A 19,419-nucleotide genomic window follows, 5' to 3' on the forward strand; every position below is an offset into this window, starting at 1 on the left:
AATACCTATGTTTCTATGTCAGTGGTGCTCAATATTTCATGTCAAGGACCCCAAAAATTATATGTAATTGGTCGCTGACCCCCATCTGAAAATATGTTGTTCCAGGGACCCACCCAGAAGCAAAGATTTGAGTTAAAAACGTTGGCTCTGGCCTGGGCCGTGGCTCAGCGGTCCAGGCACCTTGGCTGGTAATCCAGTCTGGCAGTGTGCCGCGGGTTCGACTCCCGATCCCGACGGCCTTTACTGCATGTCCCCCCCCCCATCTCTCTCCCCATTTCCTGTCAGCCTACTGTCTGTCCCTCCATAAAAAAATATAAAATAAAGGCGAAAGCCACAAAAAAAAAACATTTAAAAAGGTTCACTCTGAAAGAATATGTATTCCGAGATTTGCGCCACATTTTCATGATTTTTCAAAAATAATTGCAGATCTACAAGCTCGTAGTGCGGCACTCGGTGCCGCGCTATGAGCTTGTAGATCTGCTATTTTTCAATAGCTAAAGTATAACATAATGCTAACACCAAAAGGGGTTCCCCGCCCAGAATGGGAAGTGTGTACAGTACATGTTAACCCTTTACCTGGACAGTTGGGCATGTCACAGGTGCGTGACTCTGTGGCCGTGCAGGCGTAGCCACAGGACCTGGTTCTCTTCTGGTTTCCATTCCCACAGCTCACACTGCATGCAGACCAGTTACTCCAGTCCCCTTCCCCATCGATGTAGTCTGGAGGAGAGATGAAACAGAGAGAGAGAGAACCTGTGACTGTGGCTCAAGAGGTAGAGCAGGTCGTCCAATGATCCATGGGTCGGCGGTTCGAATCCCGGCTCCTCCTGTCTACATGTCGAAGTGTCCTTGGGCAAGACACTGAACCCCAAAATTGCTCCCGATGTGCTGGTTGGTACCTTGCATGGCTTCCGCCGCAATCGGTGTATGAATGTGTGTGTGAATGGGTGAATGTAATGCACAATCTATGTAAAGCGCCTTGGATAAAGGCGCTATATAAATGCACCATTTACCATTTTAGAACCCATAGGAGGAATGAGAGACCTGAGTGGCGTATATAGGACAGTGCTTTTCAGGCCAAGGAACACCAATAGACAAGTCAAAGATCTCACCGCATATAGTGACAATAGCTGATCTACAAGCTCCCAATGCATCACGTCATGATGCACGGGAAGCTTGTTGATCTTCCATTTTCTTTTGAAACTTTTTTTTAAAATAATAAGTTTCCCCTATATTGTCATGCCCAAAATAGGGATGGTTGAAAGTGGTTAAAATCTGTATTTGTTTGGTATGTATTGCGAAATGAGTGAGCATTAGGATACATTTCAAAGATTCTTCATGTGTGGTTGTCACAAAATCCGAAGGCCGACCTGGCCTTGTCTCCCGGTAGACCAGTGTCTCCCGGTAGACCAGTGTCTCCCGGTGGACCAGTGTCTCCCGGTAGACCTCCCGGCAGACCAGTGTCTCCCGGTAGACCAGTGTCTCCCGGTAGACCAGTGTCTCCCGGCAGACCAGTGTCTCCCGGTGGACCAGTGTCTCCCGGTAGACCTCCCGGCAGACCAGTGTCTCCCGGTGGACCAGTGTCTCCCGGTAGACCTCCCGGCAGACCAGTGTCTCCCGGTAGACCAGTGTCTCCCGGTAGACCAGTGTCTCCCGGCAGACCAGTGTCTCCCGGTAGACCAGTGTCTCCCGGTAGACCAGTGTCCCCCAGTGTCCCCCGGTAGACCAGTGTCTCCCGGTAGACCAGTGTCTCCCGGTAGACCAGTGTCCCCCAGTGTCCCCCGGTAGACCAGTGTCTCCCGGTAGACCAGTGTCCCCCGGTAGACCGGTGTCTCCCGGTAGACCGGTGTCTCCCCGTAGACCAGTGTCTCCCCGTAGACCAGTGTCTCCCGGTAGACCAGTGTCTCCCGGTAGACCAGTGTCTCCCCGTAGACCAGTGTCTCCCGGTAGACCAGTGTCTCCTGGTAGACCAATGTCCCCCGGTAGACCAGTGTCTCCCGGGAGACACTGGTCTACCGGGAGACACTGAGACCAGTGTCTCCCGGTAGACCAGTGTCTCCCGGTAGACCAGTGTCTCCTGGTAGACCAATGTCCCCCGGTAGACCAGTGTCTCCCGGGAGACCGGTGTCTCCCGGTAGACCGGTGTCTCCCGGTAGACCAGTGTCTCCCCGTAGACCAGTGTCCCCCGGTAGACCGGTGTCTCCCGGTAGACCGGTGTCTCCCGGTAGACCAGTGTCTCCTGGTAGACCAATGTCCCCCGGTAGACCAGTGTCTCCCGGTAGACCAGTGTCTCCCGGTAGACCGGTGTCTCCCGGTAGACCGGTGACCGGTGTCTCCCGGTAGACCGGTGTCTCCCGGTAGACCGGTGTCTCCCGGTAGACCGGTGTCTCCCGGTAGACCGGTGTCTCCGGGTAGACCAGTGTCTCCCGGTAGACCAGTGTCTCCCCGTAGACCAGTGTCTCCCGGTAGACCAGTGTCCCCCGGTAGACCAGTGTCTCCCGGTAGACCAGTGTCTCCCGGGTAGACCAGTGTCTCCCGGTAGACCAGTGTCTCCCGGTAGACCAGTGTCTCCCGGTAGACCAGTGTCCCCCGGTAGACCAGTGTCTCCCGGTAGACCAGTGTCTCCCAGGTAGACCAGTGTCTCCCGGTAGACAAGTGTCTCCCCGTAGACCAGTGTCTCCCGGTAGACCAGTGTCTCCCGGTAGACCAGTGTCCCCCGGTAGACCAGTGTCTCCCGGTAGACCAGTGTCTCCCGGGTAGACCAGTGTCTCCCGGTAGACCAGTGTCTCCCCGTAGACCAGTGTCTCCCCGTAGACCAGTGTCTCCCCGTAGCCCAGTGTCTCCCGGTAGACCGGTGTCTCCCGGTAGACCGGTGTCTCCCCGTAGACCGGTGTCTCCCGGTACACCAGTGTCTCCCCGTAGACCAGTGTCTCCCCGTAGACCGGTGTCTCCCCGTAGACCGGTGTCTCCCGGTAGACCGGTGTCTCCCGGTAGACCGGTGTCTCCCGGTAGACCGGTGTCTCCCCGTAGACCGGTGTCTCCCGGTAGACCGGTGTCTCCCCGTAGACGTAGACCAGTGTCTCCCGGTAGACCAGTGTCTCCCCGTAGACCAGTGTCTCCCGGTACACCAGTGTCTCCCGGTAGACCGGTGTCCCTCGGCCCACCATTTGGGAACCACAGGACATCATTTTAAGGCTGTGTGATTGTGGGCAGGCTAAAAGTTACCTTCGACATTAAACCACATACCAGAAGTCTGTGCAATGTACAGTGTACGCACACACACACGTGCACACACACACACACACACACACACACACACACACACACACACACACACACACACACACACACACACACACACACACATACTAGGACCAAACAAGTGTAAGGGCATCTGGGGCCCTTATCTCTAAACTTCTTTGCCTTTTTTTTTGCGAGTTGAATTTTAAGTTCAACTAGCCGATCGACATCAACACGTTATGAGCTTGTATAGCAAGCGAACATGTCATGTCTAGTGTGAGAGCAAGAGTGATGCTCAGTTCCAACGAGTGGTTTTTTTTATCATGTCCAGTGAGAGAATGACCACCTTATGAATCTAAAAGCCCCACCAGTGTCCTCTAGAGTAGGGGTGGGCAACTGGCGGCCCGGGGGCCACATGCGGCCCCCACCTTCACTTAATGTGGCCCTCAGGTTAATGTCAGAAAACTGATATAATATTGGTTTTAGCTGTTACAACTCCACAACATGCAAACATGACCCGCTTTAATTACTTCAGTCTAAATTAGTAGCTCATTGCTCAACACAGTATAATTAAAGGTATTTGAAATTACGTAAAAATGTTAATTTTCAGGATTCCAATTCAAAAATAGCAACAAATTATTCAAGATTTCAATTCAAATATAGCAAAAATAGCCGATCTACAAGCTCAAAACGTGTCGCAGCGTGACGTGTTTTGAGCTTATAGATCATCTATTTTTGCTACGACAGTAATATATGGCCCTAGTGTGGAAATATAGCGGCCCTCTCCATCGTCAAAGTTGCCCACCCCTGCTCTAGAGAGCCAGTGAACCCATCTGACTGACCTATTGTGATCGTGCCCTTTCTAGAGGGGCTAAATTGATGGCACAGACAGTCAGGGAGCATTTGGCAGATTACAACTGCGAGACTGAAGTTCTATCCACTGCTACAGATTTGTACAGAACCTGCTCTGAGATAATGGCACACTGCCAGCAGTAGGTCTATCTGTTGTTCATATACTTAACCCATTTTGACCTGAGATCAGATTCTAAATGTCTTCTACATTGACAGTTTTCTGAAAAAGCTATGTTTCTATGTAAGTGGTTCTTCGATTTTTCAAAAATAGCAGACCTACAAGCTCGTAGCGCGCCACTCGGTGGCGCGCTACGAGCTTGTAGATCTGCTATTTTTCAATAGCTAAAGCATAACATAATGCTAACACCAAAAGGGGTTCCCGCCCCCAAAATGGGTTAAAAAGAAAATGGGGCCTGAAGGTAAGAAATCCTCTTTAACTCTAATGACCGGTGGGCAGATCACTGTAATGGATGTATATGCATGGAAGCAGCTACAGTGCGATCAATCCAGGCTTCCGATCCCCCTTCAAAAATCTTGAAAGCAATATTGACCCCATTAATAATGAGCAGAATAAATGTCCACAAGTTGACACGCAACGCATACACACACGCACCAACATCTGCCCCTCATTATGAGCATTTTTAGATGAATGCGAGGCCAGATTGCGATCTAGCTCCACCTCTTCAACCCTCTCTCTGCATGTACAGTATGATGGCCAACGAGCTGTTGGCAGCTCATCCGAGCATAGCAAGACAAGGAGCAACTTGCTGTTTAGCTAAACGTGTCGTACACAATTGAGCGAACGCAACATGTTTGATTGACAGTCCACCAACACCGCCCAGCGTGCATTTCTGACTATTATAACGTTTACAAACCATGAGAAAAAAACAAGGATAAAATATGTTCTGGTCCACTGGCGTGGCCGTGGAACCTAGACAGGCCTGGAGTTCACCGTAGTTGATAAGCCAAATGCACTAAACGGTGGTCAACGGTTTTGACATTGACAAGAAGCAGTTTGACGAAAGCTCATTCCTAGCAGCCATAAGCGGAGTGGATGGAATCGCCCATGCATTCCTGTTCAACCATGTTGGTTTGGGCATGCTGCGACACGGAGAGGACGGGATACTGTAAAACGAGAATGAATGTGAATTCTTCCGTAGCAGATTTATCTGCGGGGTTTCCTCTCTCTGGAGAGGCTTGTGAGAAGGAGTACGGCAGCCTCCACATCGCTGCTCTCCTGGCCCCGTTCCGGCTGTGGGACTTTGATGTCGGGGAGGCGTTTAAACTGTGTCACATAGCCAGGGCCGCACCGCAGAGGAATCTGTCTCATAAAAGAGTGTTAAAGGCTTCAATCAAGGGCTCCCAGAGGCCGGGCTGGAATGACTGTACTTATTATGGTGACAGCTTGAATCAGCAAATCTGCAAATTACAGATTCCACATCAGACTATGCCCCAGTCTGTGGCAACGCTGTGTCCACCGGCGTCCAAATGAGAGCCCCTGGATCCCGAGTAAATGGTATATATGACTTGCTCACTCAGTGTACACTCATTTCCGGTGTAAAAAAAAAGAAATCACACCCGTGTGAACTGAGTGGTGCAACTCCCCTCCTCCCCACAACAGCGCCACTTTTGCCCCTACTGCTACTCATAGTCACATAGTCACATAGGTTAAAGTCACATAGAAGTCACATAGGTTAAAGTCACATAGGTTAACACGGACATTGCTGTTCCTTGGAGTGGTTGCACTACTCAAAAAGACCAGAAACAAAGTTACGGACGGTACCAGTGTTGATTCAATACTTTGATTTTGATTCAATACTATGACGAAAATTTTTCGTCGACTACCTTTTTTCACTGACGAAAACGAAATGGAGAACTAAGCTATGGTGACTAAAACTAAGACTAAATATATTGGCAATTTCGTCAACAAATAAAAACTAGACTAAAATGTTAGGAAGGGACTAGTGGACATGAAGAGATCAGGTATACGTAAAAGACACGAGTCTTTTTTACAATTGGTTGCAGTGCGACGCGTTGTGAGCTTGTAGATCGGCTATTTTCAGCACGCAAACAGGCACAAATACAGTACTCGGGTAACACACACACACACTCACACTCACCATACTCTGTCTGAGCCTTGCTGCTGCCTCCTCCTCCCGTGCCTCCTCTCCTGTCCCAGTCTCCCAGGGGACGGAGGAAGTTGCTGTCCTCGGACTTGGTCCCGAAGGCCTGGTCCTGGTCCTCCTGGGTCCGATGGGGAGTGGAGGCCGAGGCGGAGGAGGAGGAGGAGGCGCCGGCGGAGGAGGCCGAAGAGGCAGAGGAGGTGTGCGGCCACCAGTTTCTCCAGTTGGTAGCAGCCCAGTTGGGTTTGTTCTCCTTTAGGAGACCCTTCTCTGGCTCAGAGCCCTCCAAGCCGTCCACCACCTCGATGGTCACCTATAGGTTCAGGAAGGAACACACAGAGAGTTAACGCAGGAGAAGAGATGCTTCTATACAGTATAATTGTCATTTATGTTCTACCAAAAATAAAAACTAGTATGGGAAGCCAATCTTTTATTTTTAGGGCAGTTCAATTTATTATGGAACTCATCATTATAGCTGGGATTGCTTTTATTGATTCACTATTATGTTGTGATTTCTGTTTAGCTTTGTTTTTTTAGTTGTAGTTTCTGTGTTGGTATGCGGTCAGGTTTTCAGCTGGCTCAGGGAAGAGGACGACCCTGCCATGCATAGTCCACTATAGATAGGTGAATGAACTGTATCTGTCTGTGGGCAGGCATTATGCTGTGTGTGTGTGTGTGTGTGTGTGTGTGTGTGTGTGTGTGTGTGTGTGTGTGTGTGTGTGTGTGTGTGTGTGTGTGTGTGTGTGTGTGTGTGTGTGTGTGTGTGTGTGTGTGTGTGTGTGTGTGTGTGTGTGTGTGTGTGTGTGTGTGTGTGTGTGTGTGTGTGTGTGTGTGTGTGTGTGTGTGTGTGTGTGTGTGTGCGCGCGTGCGGTTGTATGAGTGGTTGTATGAGTTGAGGATTAGAGGTATAGGTATTTTTGTTACGCTGTAATATTTGACTCGCTGTTGCATCAGTGCAATTTGAAATGTATTTTTGAAATGCAATGTACTATTTTGTAATGTAATATAATGTATTCTGTAATGTTCTAATTTATTTCTGGACTCTTGGAAGATTAGCCGAAAGGCTAAAAGAGATCCAAATAAAAATCAAATCAAGTCATGAACTGTACTGTATACTTTTATTATGTAGTGATGTCCTATAGAGCGTCGCAGTCCCGCCCCCTTTCATGGCGACGCCAGGCCCAGTCCCGTCCCCTTTCATGGCGACGCCAGGCCCAGTCCCGCCCCCTTTCATGACGACGCCAGGCCCAGGAAATGAATCCCAATGCATTTTCCTCATAGACATTTCAAAAAGTATTTATTTAAAGACCTTTTAGTCGTGACAAATCATGACAACAAACACAATATTTTGGACCAAACAAATAATTACAAAGAAGAAAAACAACAAAAAAAGTGTTGTAACCTGCCGATTTTTTCTACTTTCTAATTCTTTGTTTGGCCCAAAACATTGTGTTTATTGTCATGATTTGTCACGACAAGAGTTGGCTTTGTCCGCGGCGTAAACGTCTTTAAATAAATACTTTCTGAAAAGTCTATGGAGGAAAATGAACAGGGATTTATTTCCCGGGTCTCTCGAGGGGGCGGGACTGCGACGCTCTATGGTGTTTCCTGTGTTGCCTAGTTGTTGTTTGCCTGTGTTGTCGCACCTCCCAGGCTGTGATTACTAGTTTTCTCCTCCTGTGTCCTGTTAAGTCTCCCAGCCAATCCCTGTGTTGATTGTTACTTCTGTTCACCTGTGTATTGTTATCCCTGTGTCTACTTAAACCCTCAGTTCCTTATGTTCCCTAATCCCTATTATATCTTCCCTGCTTGAGTATAGATGTTTGTTATGGTGTTCTGTTCACCTAGTGTTTTCAGCATAATAAATACGGGAGGCATACTATGGTCCGACGGAGCATTGGTTCGAAGGTGCGTTGGGGGTCGGGAGAGGGTTGGGGTTAGGTTTAGGTGTGCTGCCCCGGGGGAGGTTAGGGTTAGGGTGAGGGTTTGAGGTTTGCTCCGTCGGACCAAACACATGAACCTAATAAATACTTGAATTCGACCTTCTCTGCTCCTGCCTGTCTGTTCAGCATTTTGGGTCCTATACTTGTCTTGAATCGCACCATGACAATAATTTGGAGAGAAATTCTTCTGGGTGCGTGTGTGTGCGACTGTGCGTGCGTGTGTGCGTGCGTGCGTGTGTGAGTCCATCTGTGTGCGCGCGCGCGGTTGACTTAAGACCAAACCGACCAATTAATTGATTATTCGACTACAAGGGGACAAGCCTAGAGGGGGCGGGTGACACTTTCTGATCCCCTCTGTTGCCAATAGCCCCCCCCCCCCTTCCCTCCATGTCCTAACACATGTGCCTCACAGATGAGGTGGGGTGGGGGGTGGGGGGGGAGAGACCTCCACTCTGGTGCACAGCCACCCTCCCACCTACTCCCTGGCTCTCTCCACCTAAACAGTGAGTTCAAAGGGCTGCTCAGCCTCTTCCAGACCATGAAAGCCAGATGAATCCCAGGATCAAAGAGGTCCCCTCCACCCTCCACCACCACCACCACCCTCTCACCCAGACCCTCACTCTCTTGCTCAATTGCTTGCCCTGCTCTCTCTTCCCACATCTTGAGATGTTAATTCACTTTGTCCGTGCTGGGACTTAGCAGTGAGATGCTCTCAGAAATGGGAAAAGGAGGAGAGCCCCTTCGCCGGATTAAACACTGGGAATGATTTAACCCATTGAGGACTGAGGCCAGATTCTACACAACGTCTTCTAAATGTCTCGACATGTCAGTCTCAAACTATTTCATGTGAAGTGGCCGGCCGACCCCCACCATCTGAAAATATCAGGGGTGCCCCAGAACAAAGATATTATCACGTTCACTGTGAAAGAATAGACATTTTCACGACTTTAAAAAAAAATAGCAGATCTACAAGCTCTGAAATATATATTCAAATATTTGCACCACACTTTCACGACTTTTCAAAAAATCGAAGAACGACTGACATAGAAACATAGCTTTTTCAGAAAACTGTCATTTTCAAACAGACATTTTTAGAATCTGATCTCAGGTCAAAATGGGTTAAACATGGCAGCGGTTGCTCCAGCCATCTGCACACTGAGGGGACTTACGGGGCGAAGGGCTTCGCCACACATTTACATAAGCTGCAGTCAGCCCTCCCTGCACATTGGGTTAGCAGTGAGGCATTGGTGGTGGTTAGTGTCTGCCTTTCAGCTGTCATTATGATGGACGTGAGATTTGACCTCAGCGTCTATCTTGAGCCGCGCTCGCTCGGAGTCGGAGAGAGTGTGAAGGGGGATGGAGAGAGAGAGAGAGAGGGAGAGAGAGAGAGAGAGGGAGAGAGAGAGAGAGAGGGAGAGAGAGAGGGAGAGGGAAGGAGACCGGGGAGGAATGGAGGGAGAGAAAGGGGGTAGCGATGTGCACCAAGCTATTCTGACCCTTCCTGTTTGCTCTTCCTGTCCTGTGTGCTTGAGTAGCCATGTCTTGCAGAGAGGTGGAGACACACACACACACACACACACACACACACACACACACATGCAGGTGCACACATGCGCGCACCATCCACAGTATTGGAAATTGGAAATACTCAAGTAAAGTAGAAATACCTCAAAATTGTACTTAAGTACAGTACTTAAGTAAATGTACTTACCGGTAGTTAGTTACTTTCCACCACTGATCCCTAGCGTGCATGCACGCACACACAACACACACACACACACCCACAAACACACATGCGCGTGTGAGCGCGAAGCTGGCTACCTGTATGTTTGGATTCTGTCCATTGATGTCCGCTTTGGAGAAGTCAGGGAAGTTGTGCAGGTCCAGCAGGAAGGCGCCGGGCCCGTCCCGCTGCAGGCTGCCCCCAGCAGCACCCTGGCCCCAAGGCAGGGTACCGCCGGGCCGCTGGGCTGCTGACCGGTGCTCTGGACCAGACCTCCGGTCCTCAGGGGCCAGCTGGGCAGACGAGCTGCTTTTTACATTGATATTGTTCTGTACAGAAAAGAAGGACATGATGGGGCTACGTTATTAATTGCATTATTTCGTTATTTTAAAGCAGCAGGTTTTAAAGCAGTGGTCCTTGAGGGGGTTCCAGGTGGTCCTCCCCAGCTAAATGATGGAGAGTTGGTAACCAAATGGACCCTTACAGATTGTTAACTCTTGAGAGTGTAAAATGAAACCAAATGGACCCGTAAGCCCTAAAGAGCTAAATTCAACATCTGCATTACATCTTGGTACCAAGATGTTGCCAAATTTTCATCCAACAATAACAAAGTATTCTTTAGTTTTGGGTCTGAGAGGCTAAATGTCATCGAATGTTGGTCCGTGGCTCAAATGCTGAATAAATAATGAGCCTTGATATGAAAAGGGTTGAAAACCGCTGTTTTGAAGGATCAAACATTTGCGGAAACTAATTTGTTTTTAGGGAAGTGCGTTTATGATTGCGCGATAACTCAGTCTCAGACATCCTTATGCAAAGCACAACGGAACTGAAAGAGCAATTGAATAAAGGTCAGTTTGTGTAAAGGTGTTTTTCTTCAGTTTGTGTAAAGGTGTTTTTCTTCAGTTTGTGTAAAGGTGTTTTTCAGTCAGTTTGTGTAAAGGTGTTTTTCAGTCAGTTTGTGTAAAGGTGTTTTTCAGTCAGTTTGTGTAAAGGTGTTTTTCAGTCAGTTTGTGTAAAGGTGTTTTTCTTCCTATCTCTTTTATTTTCCCCTTTCCTGAACTGCAAATGATGGGAGCGCCTACAAGTAATCATTTTACCCCCCTTTTTATCCACCTGTAAACCTGTGCTGTGACACAGTTGAAGTTATTCCAGTTTCCCCATCACGGATAACAATGTTTCTGATATAAAGATCTCCTTCTCACAGAATTCGGTAAATAGTTACTTAATATTAACTATACGAGTCAGTATGTCCCTCAAGATCCAAAGTCGATCTACCAGCTCAGCAACATTAGACCGACATCTCATGCTGGCATGGGGTTCATTCATGTGGCAATGACGGCAATGGCGGTGGCTCAGGGGGTAGAGTGGCCGGATGGTAACCGCAAGGTTGCCAGTTCGAACCCGGGTGTCCTTGAGCAAGACACTGAACCCCTAATTGCTCCTGATGTGCTGCTTGATACCTTGCATGGTTTCCGCTGCCTTCGGTGTATGAATGTGTGTGTGAATGGGTGAATGTAATGCACAATCTATGTAAAGCGCCTTGGATAAAGGCACTATATAAATGCACCTTCTTCTTCATATTACATCCTGTGGACAGTCTTAATTGTCAAATGTCCCAAACACAGCCAGACAGACAGAGGCACTGAAACACCTACGGCCTGTAATGTAAACGCAGGACAAACAACAGACATTTGCTGCTGTCTGCTTCCTCCAGACCATAAAACCACTAAAGGAAGGCCTATACTCAGGACCTATGTATGTCACGTAGCTGTTTTTAAATGTTTTTGCTCCATTTTTAACCAACAGAAAGTTCGACTTCTTTACCATAGTATTATGTAGTGGACATATATAGCATGTTATGATTCTTTGCATGCACTGGTTGTTAGAAAAGAACTATGTCAGCCCAGACGGGTTCCGAGTCCATGTCCATGGCCGGGGCTCTATAGACAGAAACCTGAGCAAACATTGCAAAAATAATTGCTTCTCCTTCCTTCTGGGTAGACAGAAAAACACTCCCGTCGTCGTCTGACGAGGGGTTGTAAATACGTCCCAAAGGGACGGCCCTGAGGAGGCATATGTCCCCTGTCACATATGCACAGAAGGAGCAATTACTCCACAATTGGACAGACAGCTATAAGTAGCCGGCAATCATCCATTCTGGGGTGGCAGAAAATAAGATCAAAGACAGCCATCAATCTTGTGCCTTGTTTTTGCTTCTTTCTTTTTTACCCAGTGTTTTTGTGGCCGGGGGCAGAGAGGCAGAGAGGGGCAGAGAGAGAGAGAGAGGCAGAGAGAGAGAGGCAGATAGGGGCAGAGAGAGAGAGGCAGAGAGAGGCCGGGCAGAGAGAGAGAGGCAGAGAGAGAGAGGCAGAGAGAGGCCGGGGCAGAGAGAGAGAGGCAGAGAGAGGCAGAGAGAGAGAGGCAGAGAAAGGCAGAGAGAGAGAGGCAGAGAGAGGCAGAGAGAGAGAGGCAGAGAGAGAGGCAGAGAGGCAGAGAGAGGCAGAGAGAGACAGAGAGAGGCAGAGAGAGAGAGGCAGAGAGAGAGGCAGAGAGGCAGAGAGAGGCAGAGAGAGACAGAGAGAGGCCGGGGCAGAGAGAGAGAGGCAGAGAGAGGCAGAGAGAGAGAGGCAGAGAGAGGCAGAGAGAGGCAGAGAGAGAGAGGCAGAGAGAGGCAGAGAGAGAGAGGCAGAGAGAGATTTTTGATTTTTAAAAGCTCTTTATTAAAACCACAGCTTTCCAAATCAGCTCATTTCGTTACAGAAAGGTAAAAAACAAAAATTGTTCCACCCTCAATCAGCTACGCAGTACATGAATAAGATACAGAGTATTTTTTTTTCCTTTTTTTTTCTTGTACAACGACCTCCAACAACCCTTCGGGGAAGAGTCCGGGCCGAAAACCCCAGCCCACCTTGATGCTCTGTACCCCGTCAACGAGCGTGCATGTGAGACCTTAACACAGATGTGATAGGCCTCCTTTTTTTCCATCTCACTGAATTGTCCCAGTTTTGGGGTTTTGAATGAGAGAAGTTGGTCCTCCCCCTCCTGCCACTCCCCAACAGCCGGAGTGACAGTTAGAGATGGGAAACTGTACACACAGTCATCATCCCATTGATCAGAGTTGTCACGGTTTTCAGCAAACACTCTTAGGGGCTCCGATAAGGAACCACGGACCTCTCGAACTATCCTCGACAAGAGCCTTGAGGATCTGATGTTGGCCATCTGCCCCAGCACATCCACGGATGTCTGTGTGGCTTTCAGCAGGTGCCCCAGCTTGACACAGCCTGCCTCTCGTAGAGCAGCCCTCAGACTGGGTGATGACAGCGTTTCAGTCTTTAAAAAGTCATTGAAGAACAGTGGTTCCTCGAAAATCCACATCCCAGGTATGTCACCAGGGTCCCTGGAGGCCTGAAGAACCTGCCACGCTTGAAGGACTGAGACATAGAACGGTGTAAGTCCTGTAGTGTCCGCCTCGTTCAGGTTCAATAAGAACAGCTGTTTGTCGTAGCCCAGGCGACCGGCCTTCTTTAATATTAGGCTGGCTGTGCCCAGCCACCTTGCCCCACAGTCATACAGCAGTCTCTGGCCTGCTTCAAGCCTGAAAGCAGACACTCGCGAGGAAATGTCTATTAAGCCTTGTCCACCTTCCTCCACTGGAAGGTACAGAGCTGCAGCCCTTATCCAATGCTGCCCGGCCCAGAAGAAGTCGACCAACAATCTTTGCACCTCCTCTATTAGGCCCCTGGGTGGAGGTAGAACAATCAGTCTGTGCCAGAGCATAGATGCAACTAAGTTGTTCACGACCAAGACCCTCCCCCTAAAAGATAGCTGGGGTAGGAGCCATCTCCACTTTGACAGCCTGACACGCACTTTTTCCAGCACTCCCTCCCAGTTCTTTTCCTGATATTCTGCCGCACCTAAGTGAACTCCCAGAAACTTCATCCCCTGCCTTCCCCACTGTAGACCTCCGGGCAGGTTGGGAACCACCTCCCCTCTCCAGTGCCCCACCTGTAGGGCCTCACACTTCCCCCAGTTCACCCTAGCTGATGAAGCTTTTTGATACATGTCAAGGCATTTTTTTATTCCTTCTATATCCTCCTGGTTCTTAATAAAGATGCTTACATCATCAGCATAAGCTGAGACAACATAAGGGGGACTTTGGGTCATTCCGGGCAGAGATAAGCCATTAAGAGTGCTCCTGAATTTACATAAAAGTGGTTCTATAACAATGCTGTAGAGCTGACCGGATATGGGACACCCCTGTCTGATCCCCCTGCTGACTGGTATAGGTCTGCTCAACCCACCTCCCACCTTAACCATGCAGCTTGCATCCTCGTACAGCAAGCCTATCCATTTTATGAAACTCTTCCCAATACCAAAGCCACTCAAGGTGGAGAAAAGATAACCATGGTCGACTTTGTCGAAAGCCTTCTCCTGATCAATTGATAAGACCCCAACATTTATGTCATGTGACTTGCAAACCTCTAACACATCCCTAATTAAAAACAAATTGTCCATAATAGTCCTTTCTGGTACACAATAAGTTTGATCTGGTTGTATTAATACACCTAGGTGGTCCTTCAGTCTGTTGGACAGCGCCCTGGAGAGCACTTTGTAGTCCGAGCACAGTAATGCTACAGGTCTCCAGTTCTTTAGGAGGGCTAGGTCTCCCTTTTTGGGGAGGAGCGAGAGAACTGCTCTCCTGCATGAAGGTGGCAGCGAGCCGTTTTGATAGCATTCCAGCATCATTCCATGAAAGTCATGTCCCATACATTCCCAGAAAGCCTTGTAAAACTCAATGGGCAGCCCGTCTAACCCTGGCGCTCGGCCAGCAGCTAGCTGTCCGACTGCTGTGGTCAGTTCTTCATAAGACAGGTTCCTATCCAGGTCAGCTCTCTCCCTGGGCGTGAGCTTGACTAGACCTTCCAAAAGTTCTGACTGGCACTGCTCCTCACACGGCTCCGCTCCGAATAGAGCTGTGTAGAAGTCAACAGCACATCTCCTCATCTCACCAGAGTCTGTAGAAACCCTGCCATCTGGCAGTCTTAGACAGGACATCTGCCTCCCCTTTGCTTTCTTCTTCTCCAGGTTGAAAAAGAACGAACTTGGAGCATCCATGTCCTTAATTGTCGTATAACGAGCTCTAACGAGAGCTCCCTTTACTCTCTCCCTCATAAAGGAATTAAGCTCCAGTCTTTTTTTCTGAAGCAAAGTCTCATCATTGGAACTTGTGTCAGAGTGTAGTCCACTTTCAATGTTCTTTATTTCCATTTCCAACTTATCCATCACTTCCCTAGTGTTAGTTGTAGTGTAAGATGTATACTGCTGGCAAAAAACACGGATTTGGGCTTTCCCTATTTCCCACCACATGCTCAATGACTCAAAGTCACTTTTTTTCTGAGTCCAGATTGACCAAAAAGTTTTAAAATTCTGACAAAAGGTTGTATCTTGCAACAGTTTTGTGTTGAAGTGCCAGTAACTATTAACTTTTTCTCCAGAAGAAAGACTCAGACATACAGTAGTTAGATGGTGATCACTGAACCCCACTGGACTAATACAACTACTAGTCAGCTGACCTCTGAGCCTTTCTGATATGTATATCCTGTCCAGTCTAGCTGCACTCACCCTGTTATCCACTATCTTAATCCATGTGTACTGCCTTGCTTTTTCGTGTTTCAATCTCCATGCATCTACTAATTCTAAGTGGCTAATTGTGGTTTTCAAACTGACTGATGACTGTAAGTGCGGCTCCTCGCTCATACGGTCGAGAGTAAAATCTGTCGTACAATTCCAGTCACCGGAAACAATTTTGAGGTCCTGATTCATGGCTAGCCCGTCTTTCAGTTTATTAAAAAGAGTTATTCTCTCTGAACCTTGGTTAGGGGCATAAACATTGACAAAGCAGAACACACACCCCTCAACTTCTGCTCTGACCACTGCCACCCTCCCCTTTACAAGCTCTTCTTTAGATAAAATATTCACATTTAATTTGTCTGAAAAGAGAACTGCAACGCCTCCACTGACATTACTACCATGACTTAGAAAAGAGGAGCCTTTCCAAAACAGGCCCCAGTCTACTTCATTTTCCTCATCACTGTGAGTTTCCTGCAAAAAAAGCACATCAATTCTCTTCTGCTCTACTATCTCTGCTATTAGAGCCCTCTTATGCCTGTCCCTCCCTCCATTCATATTCAAAGAACCTATCTTAAGCCCCCCCATCAGAAAACAAGAGTGCAGAGAAATAGAGATCAGTAGAAACAAGCTCAAGAGTGAGCAAGACCCCTTGTGATGCATGATTTACTTTTTCTTCTTGAGGGCAGCAGCCCTCTTTCCTGCCCTCTTTGTGGGTGCTTCCACTACCTTATTCACAGAAGTTACAAACTTCCTCAGACGAAACCTCTTTCTTTCATCCAATAAGTCAGTCCCAACTGTTTTCTGTAAGACATTAACACTCCTTATGAACTTTTCTATATTAGGAAAGTAGTCATTTACTTTAACAGATTTCCCAAATGTCTCGTCCAGAAAATCATTTATTTCATCCAAGGAGTAAAACTCGTTTTTTCTCCCCCCCTTGGATTCTTTTTCAGTTTCACTTTCTGGCTCACTTTCATCATACTCCTCCTCTTCCATCTCCACTTCACTGTTCTGCTGACTGTTTGACAAGGAGGTGTTGCCTCCTCCTGTCACTGCATCACTAGGGCTACTACTAGGCACTGACAGTCCCTCCTCTGAGGAGCTTGTAGAGGCACCTACGTTGGTGCCAGCACCAGCATTAGCCTTAGCCACGTCCGCTTCAATTTGCGAGTGTGTCAACTGTGAAGACTGACTCACAACTTCAGCCTCATCTGCTGATCCTTGTGTCTCATCAATCTGTTCTATCACTGGCTGCTCATCTGTCACGCTAACAACATCATCCTGTTCTACCGCTGGCTGTTCGTCTGCCGCGATAATAACATCATTCTGTTCTATCACTGGCTGCTCGTCTGCTGCGCTAACGTCATCATTATCAGGGGGCGGGGCCGCAGCCGCGGCTGCCCTCAGTGCCCTGGCTATAGCCTGCCTTGCTACTGCTGTAGCCTCGGCTCTTTGTTTTCGCGGACACGCAAGACGCTTATGTCCAAACATCCCGCACTCAAAACATCTCATGTTGCCACCGTTAGCATAGACCATATAATGACTGTTGTCATATTTCACTTTGAATGACACCTCCAACTCCTGTGTAGGAGAATCGAGGAACATGTATGCTTGTCTGCGAAGTGAGTGGACATGCTTTAGCTTCGCGTCTTTACACCCGAGACTTACAGCCTTGAGTGGGCTGGAAAACTTGCCAAAGCGTTTGAGTTCTTGCTCTAACAGCTCGTTTGGAATAAACGGCGGTACACCTGAAACTATAATTCTCGTAGAGGGTGCATACAGCGGGGAAACCTGCACAAACAGGTCACGTATAAACACGCCGCTCGCAACAAGTTGATGCACATATCTTTCCTCTTTCACAAACACGATAACACCTTTATTCATGCGCGATGCATATTCAAGGTTAGCGTGCTCAATCAATTCTCCGACAGCCAACAAAACCTCTTCCACCATAACATTAGGCTGAGGTACCAGCCGAACTCCATGCTTAATGGACAGAGACGGCGTCCCTTGAGACGCCATCCCCCCCCCCAAGCCTCTTCCCAAGTCACGCCAAACAGCCGCGTAACTTCACAATCCAGCGAAATAACGAAAAGGATAACTTTACCTGATCATGCGAAAGACAACAGAAAAGGCCAAGTAGAAACAAAAGTAGAATCCAAGAATGCAGGCCTCTTACTCACGCATTCACCCCTCAGTACAAACTCCCCACCCGTGCTCCCAGCATCCGCTCAGAGAGAGAGGCAGAGAGGCAGAGAAAGGCAGAGAGAGAGAGGCAGAGAGAGGCAGAGAGAGAGAGGCAGAGAGAGAGGCAGAGAGGCAGAGAGAGGCAGAGAGAGACAGAGAGAGGCAGAGAGAGAGAGGCAGAGAGAGAGGCAGAGAGGCAGAGAGAGAGAGGCAGAGAGAGGCAGAGAGAGACAGAGAGAGGCCGGGGCAGAGAGAGAGAGGCAGAGAGAGGCAGAGAGAGGCAGAGAGAGGCCGGGGCAGAGAGAGAGAGGCAGAGAGAGGCAGAGAGAGGCAGAGAGAGGCAGAGAGAGAGAGGCAGAGAGAGGCCGGGGCAGAGAGGCAGAGAGAGGCAGAGAGAGAGGCAGAGAGAGGCCGGGGCAGAGAGGCAGAGAGAGGCAGAGAGAGAGGCAGAGAGAGAGAGGCAGAGAGAGGCCGGGGCAGAGAGGCAGAGAGAGGCAGAGAAAGAGAGGCAGAGAGAGGCAGAGAGAGAGAGGCAGAGAGAGGCCGGGGCAGAGAGAGAGAGGCAGAGAGGCCTGAGAATATGGCAGGCAGGCAGCACTGCAGTACCGTTGCGGTGGTCCCAGTCACAGACAGAAAGTGTCAGCTCAGTCACGTCGCGTGGTGGACGTTAAAAGCCCCCCCCCCCACACACACACACACAGTGTTGATTTTGACAGCAAATTTTCATTTAGCCCATTTTGATATTTATACCAAAGACTCTAAAAAATGGGACCCAGTGCCTCCCTGCTTGACACTCAGCATCAAGGGTTGGATTGGGGGTAAGTCCCTGCGACATACTAGCGTCATGTCCAGGGGGTGTACTTGTACATCAAGCTGCCTCACGCTACAGAAACAGGAGATAGGCTCCTGCCCCTATGGGCCTCATGGCTCGGCAAGGCTACTTACCATTTTGACCTGAGATCAGATTCTAAAAATGTCTTCTACATCCTGACAGTTTTCTGAAAAAGCTATGTTTCTATGTCAGTCGTTCTTCGATTTTTCAAAAATAGCAGACCTACAAGCTCATAGCGCGCCACTCGGTGGCGCGCTATGAGCTTGTAGGTCTGCTATTTTTCAATAGCTAAAGCATAACATAATGCTAACACCTAAAGGGGTTCCCGCCCAAAATGGGTTAACTTTAGTCCTGGTCTCTTGAATAGTTTTCATTTAGTTTTAGTCACGTTCATGACGACCTTTGCTGCATGTCTCTCTCTCCCTCTTTCCTGTCCGTCTTCACTTGATACTATCAATAAAAGGCAGAAAAACAAATATTAAAAAATACAGACAGGCACAAAAGCCGACTGCATATCCCTTTCATTGTGAGTGAAGCCAGGCTCATACATTTATTATGCGATACCTCAAAACTTGAAATATGAATTGATCTTTTTAGTGGCCATATAACTAGATAATTATATATCTATAATTGCGCCTCAATCGTGACCAAAGGTTACAATATAAATGAGTTCAACATTTTTGAGTGCACCCAAATAAAAATAAGAATGCTGTATACACCTCATAAGATAAACAAAATCATAAAATCAGTGGACGAGAGAGAGAGAGTGATTTAAACATTCAGGGAATTAAGATTCCAATTATTACCACAAAGAATGTTCTGTTATTGACCGAGACCAAACAAATTATGGCTCCGAGATAAACAGGATATGGAACACTGGGACTCGGT

At 48.3% G+C, this 19,419-nt stretch overlaps 1 protein-coding gene across 1 annotated transcript in view; it reads right to left on the reverse strand.

Annotated features, from left to right (window-relative positions):
• The window catches only part of ism1 (isthmin 1), a 37,040-nt gene that overhangs the window by 4,330 nt on the left and 13,291 nt on the right, over positions 1-19,419 (reverse strand). Inside the window, exons 2-4 of the mRNA XM_079512223.1 lie at positions 9,980-10,210; positions 6,213-6,528; positions 577-720 (exon numbers count right to left, since the gene is read on the reverse strand). Of these exons, the coding sequence (XP_079368349.1) occupies positions 577-720; positions 6,213-6,528; positions 9,980-10,210 (691 nt within the window). The remainder of the gene's footprint in view (positions 1-576; positions 721-6,212; positions 6,529-9,979; positions 10,211-19,419) is intronic.

Source organism: Electrona antarctica (genome assembly GCF_951216825.1).
Source record: "Electrona antarctica genome assembly, chromosome: 10".
Classification (NCBI taxonomy): domain Eukaryota; kingdom Metazoa; phylum Chordata; class Actinopteri; order Myctophiformes; family Myctophidae; genus Electrona; species Electrona antarctica.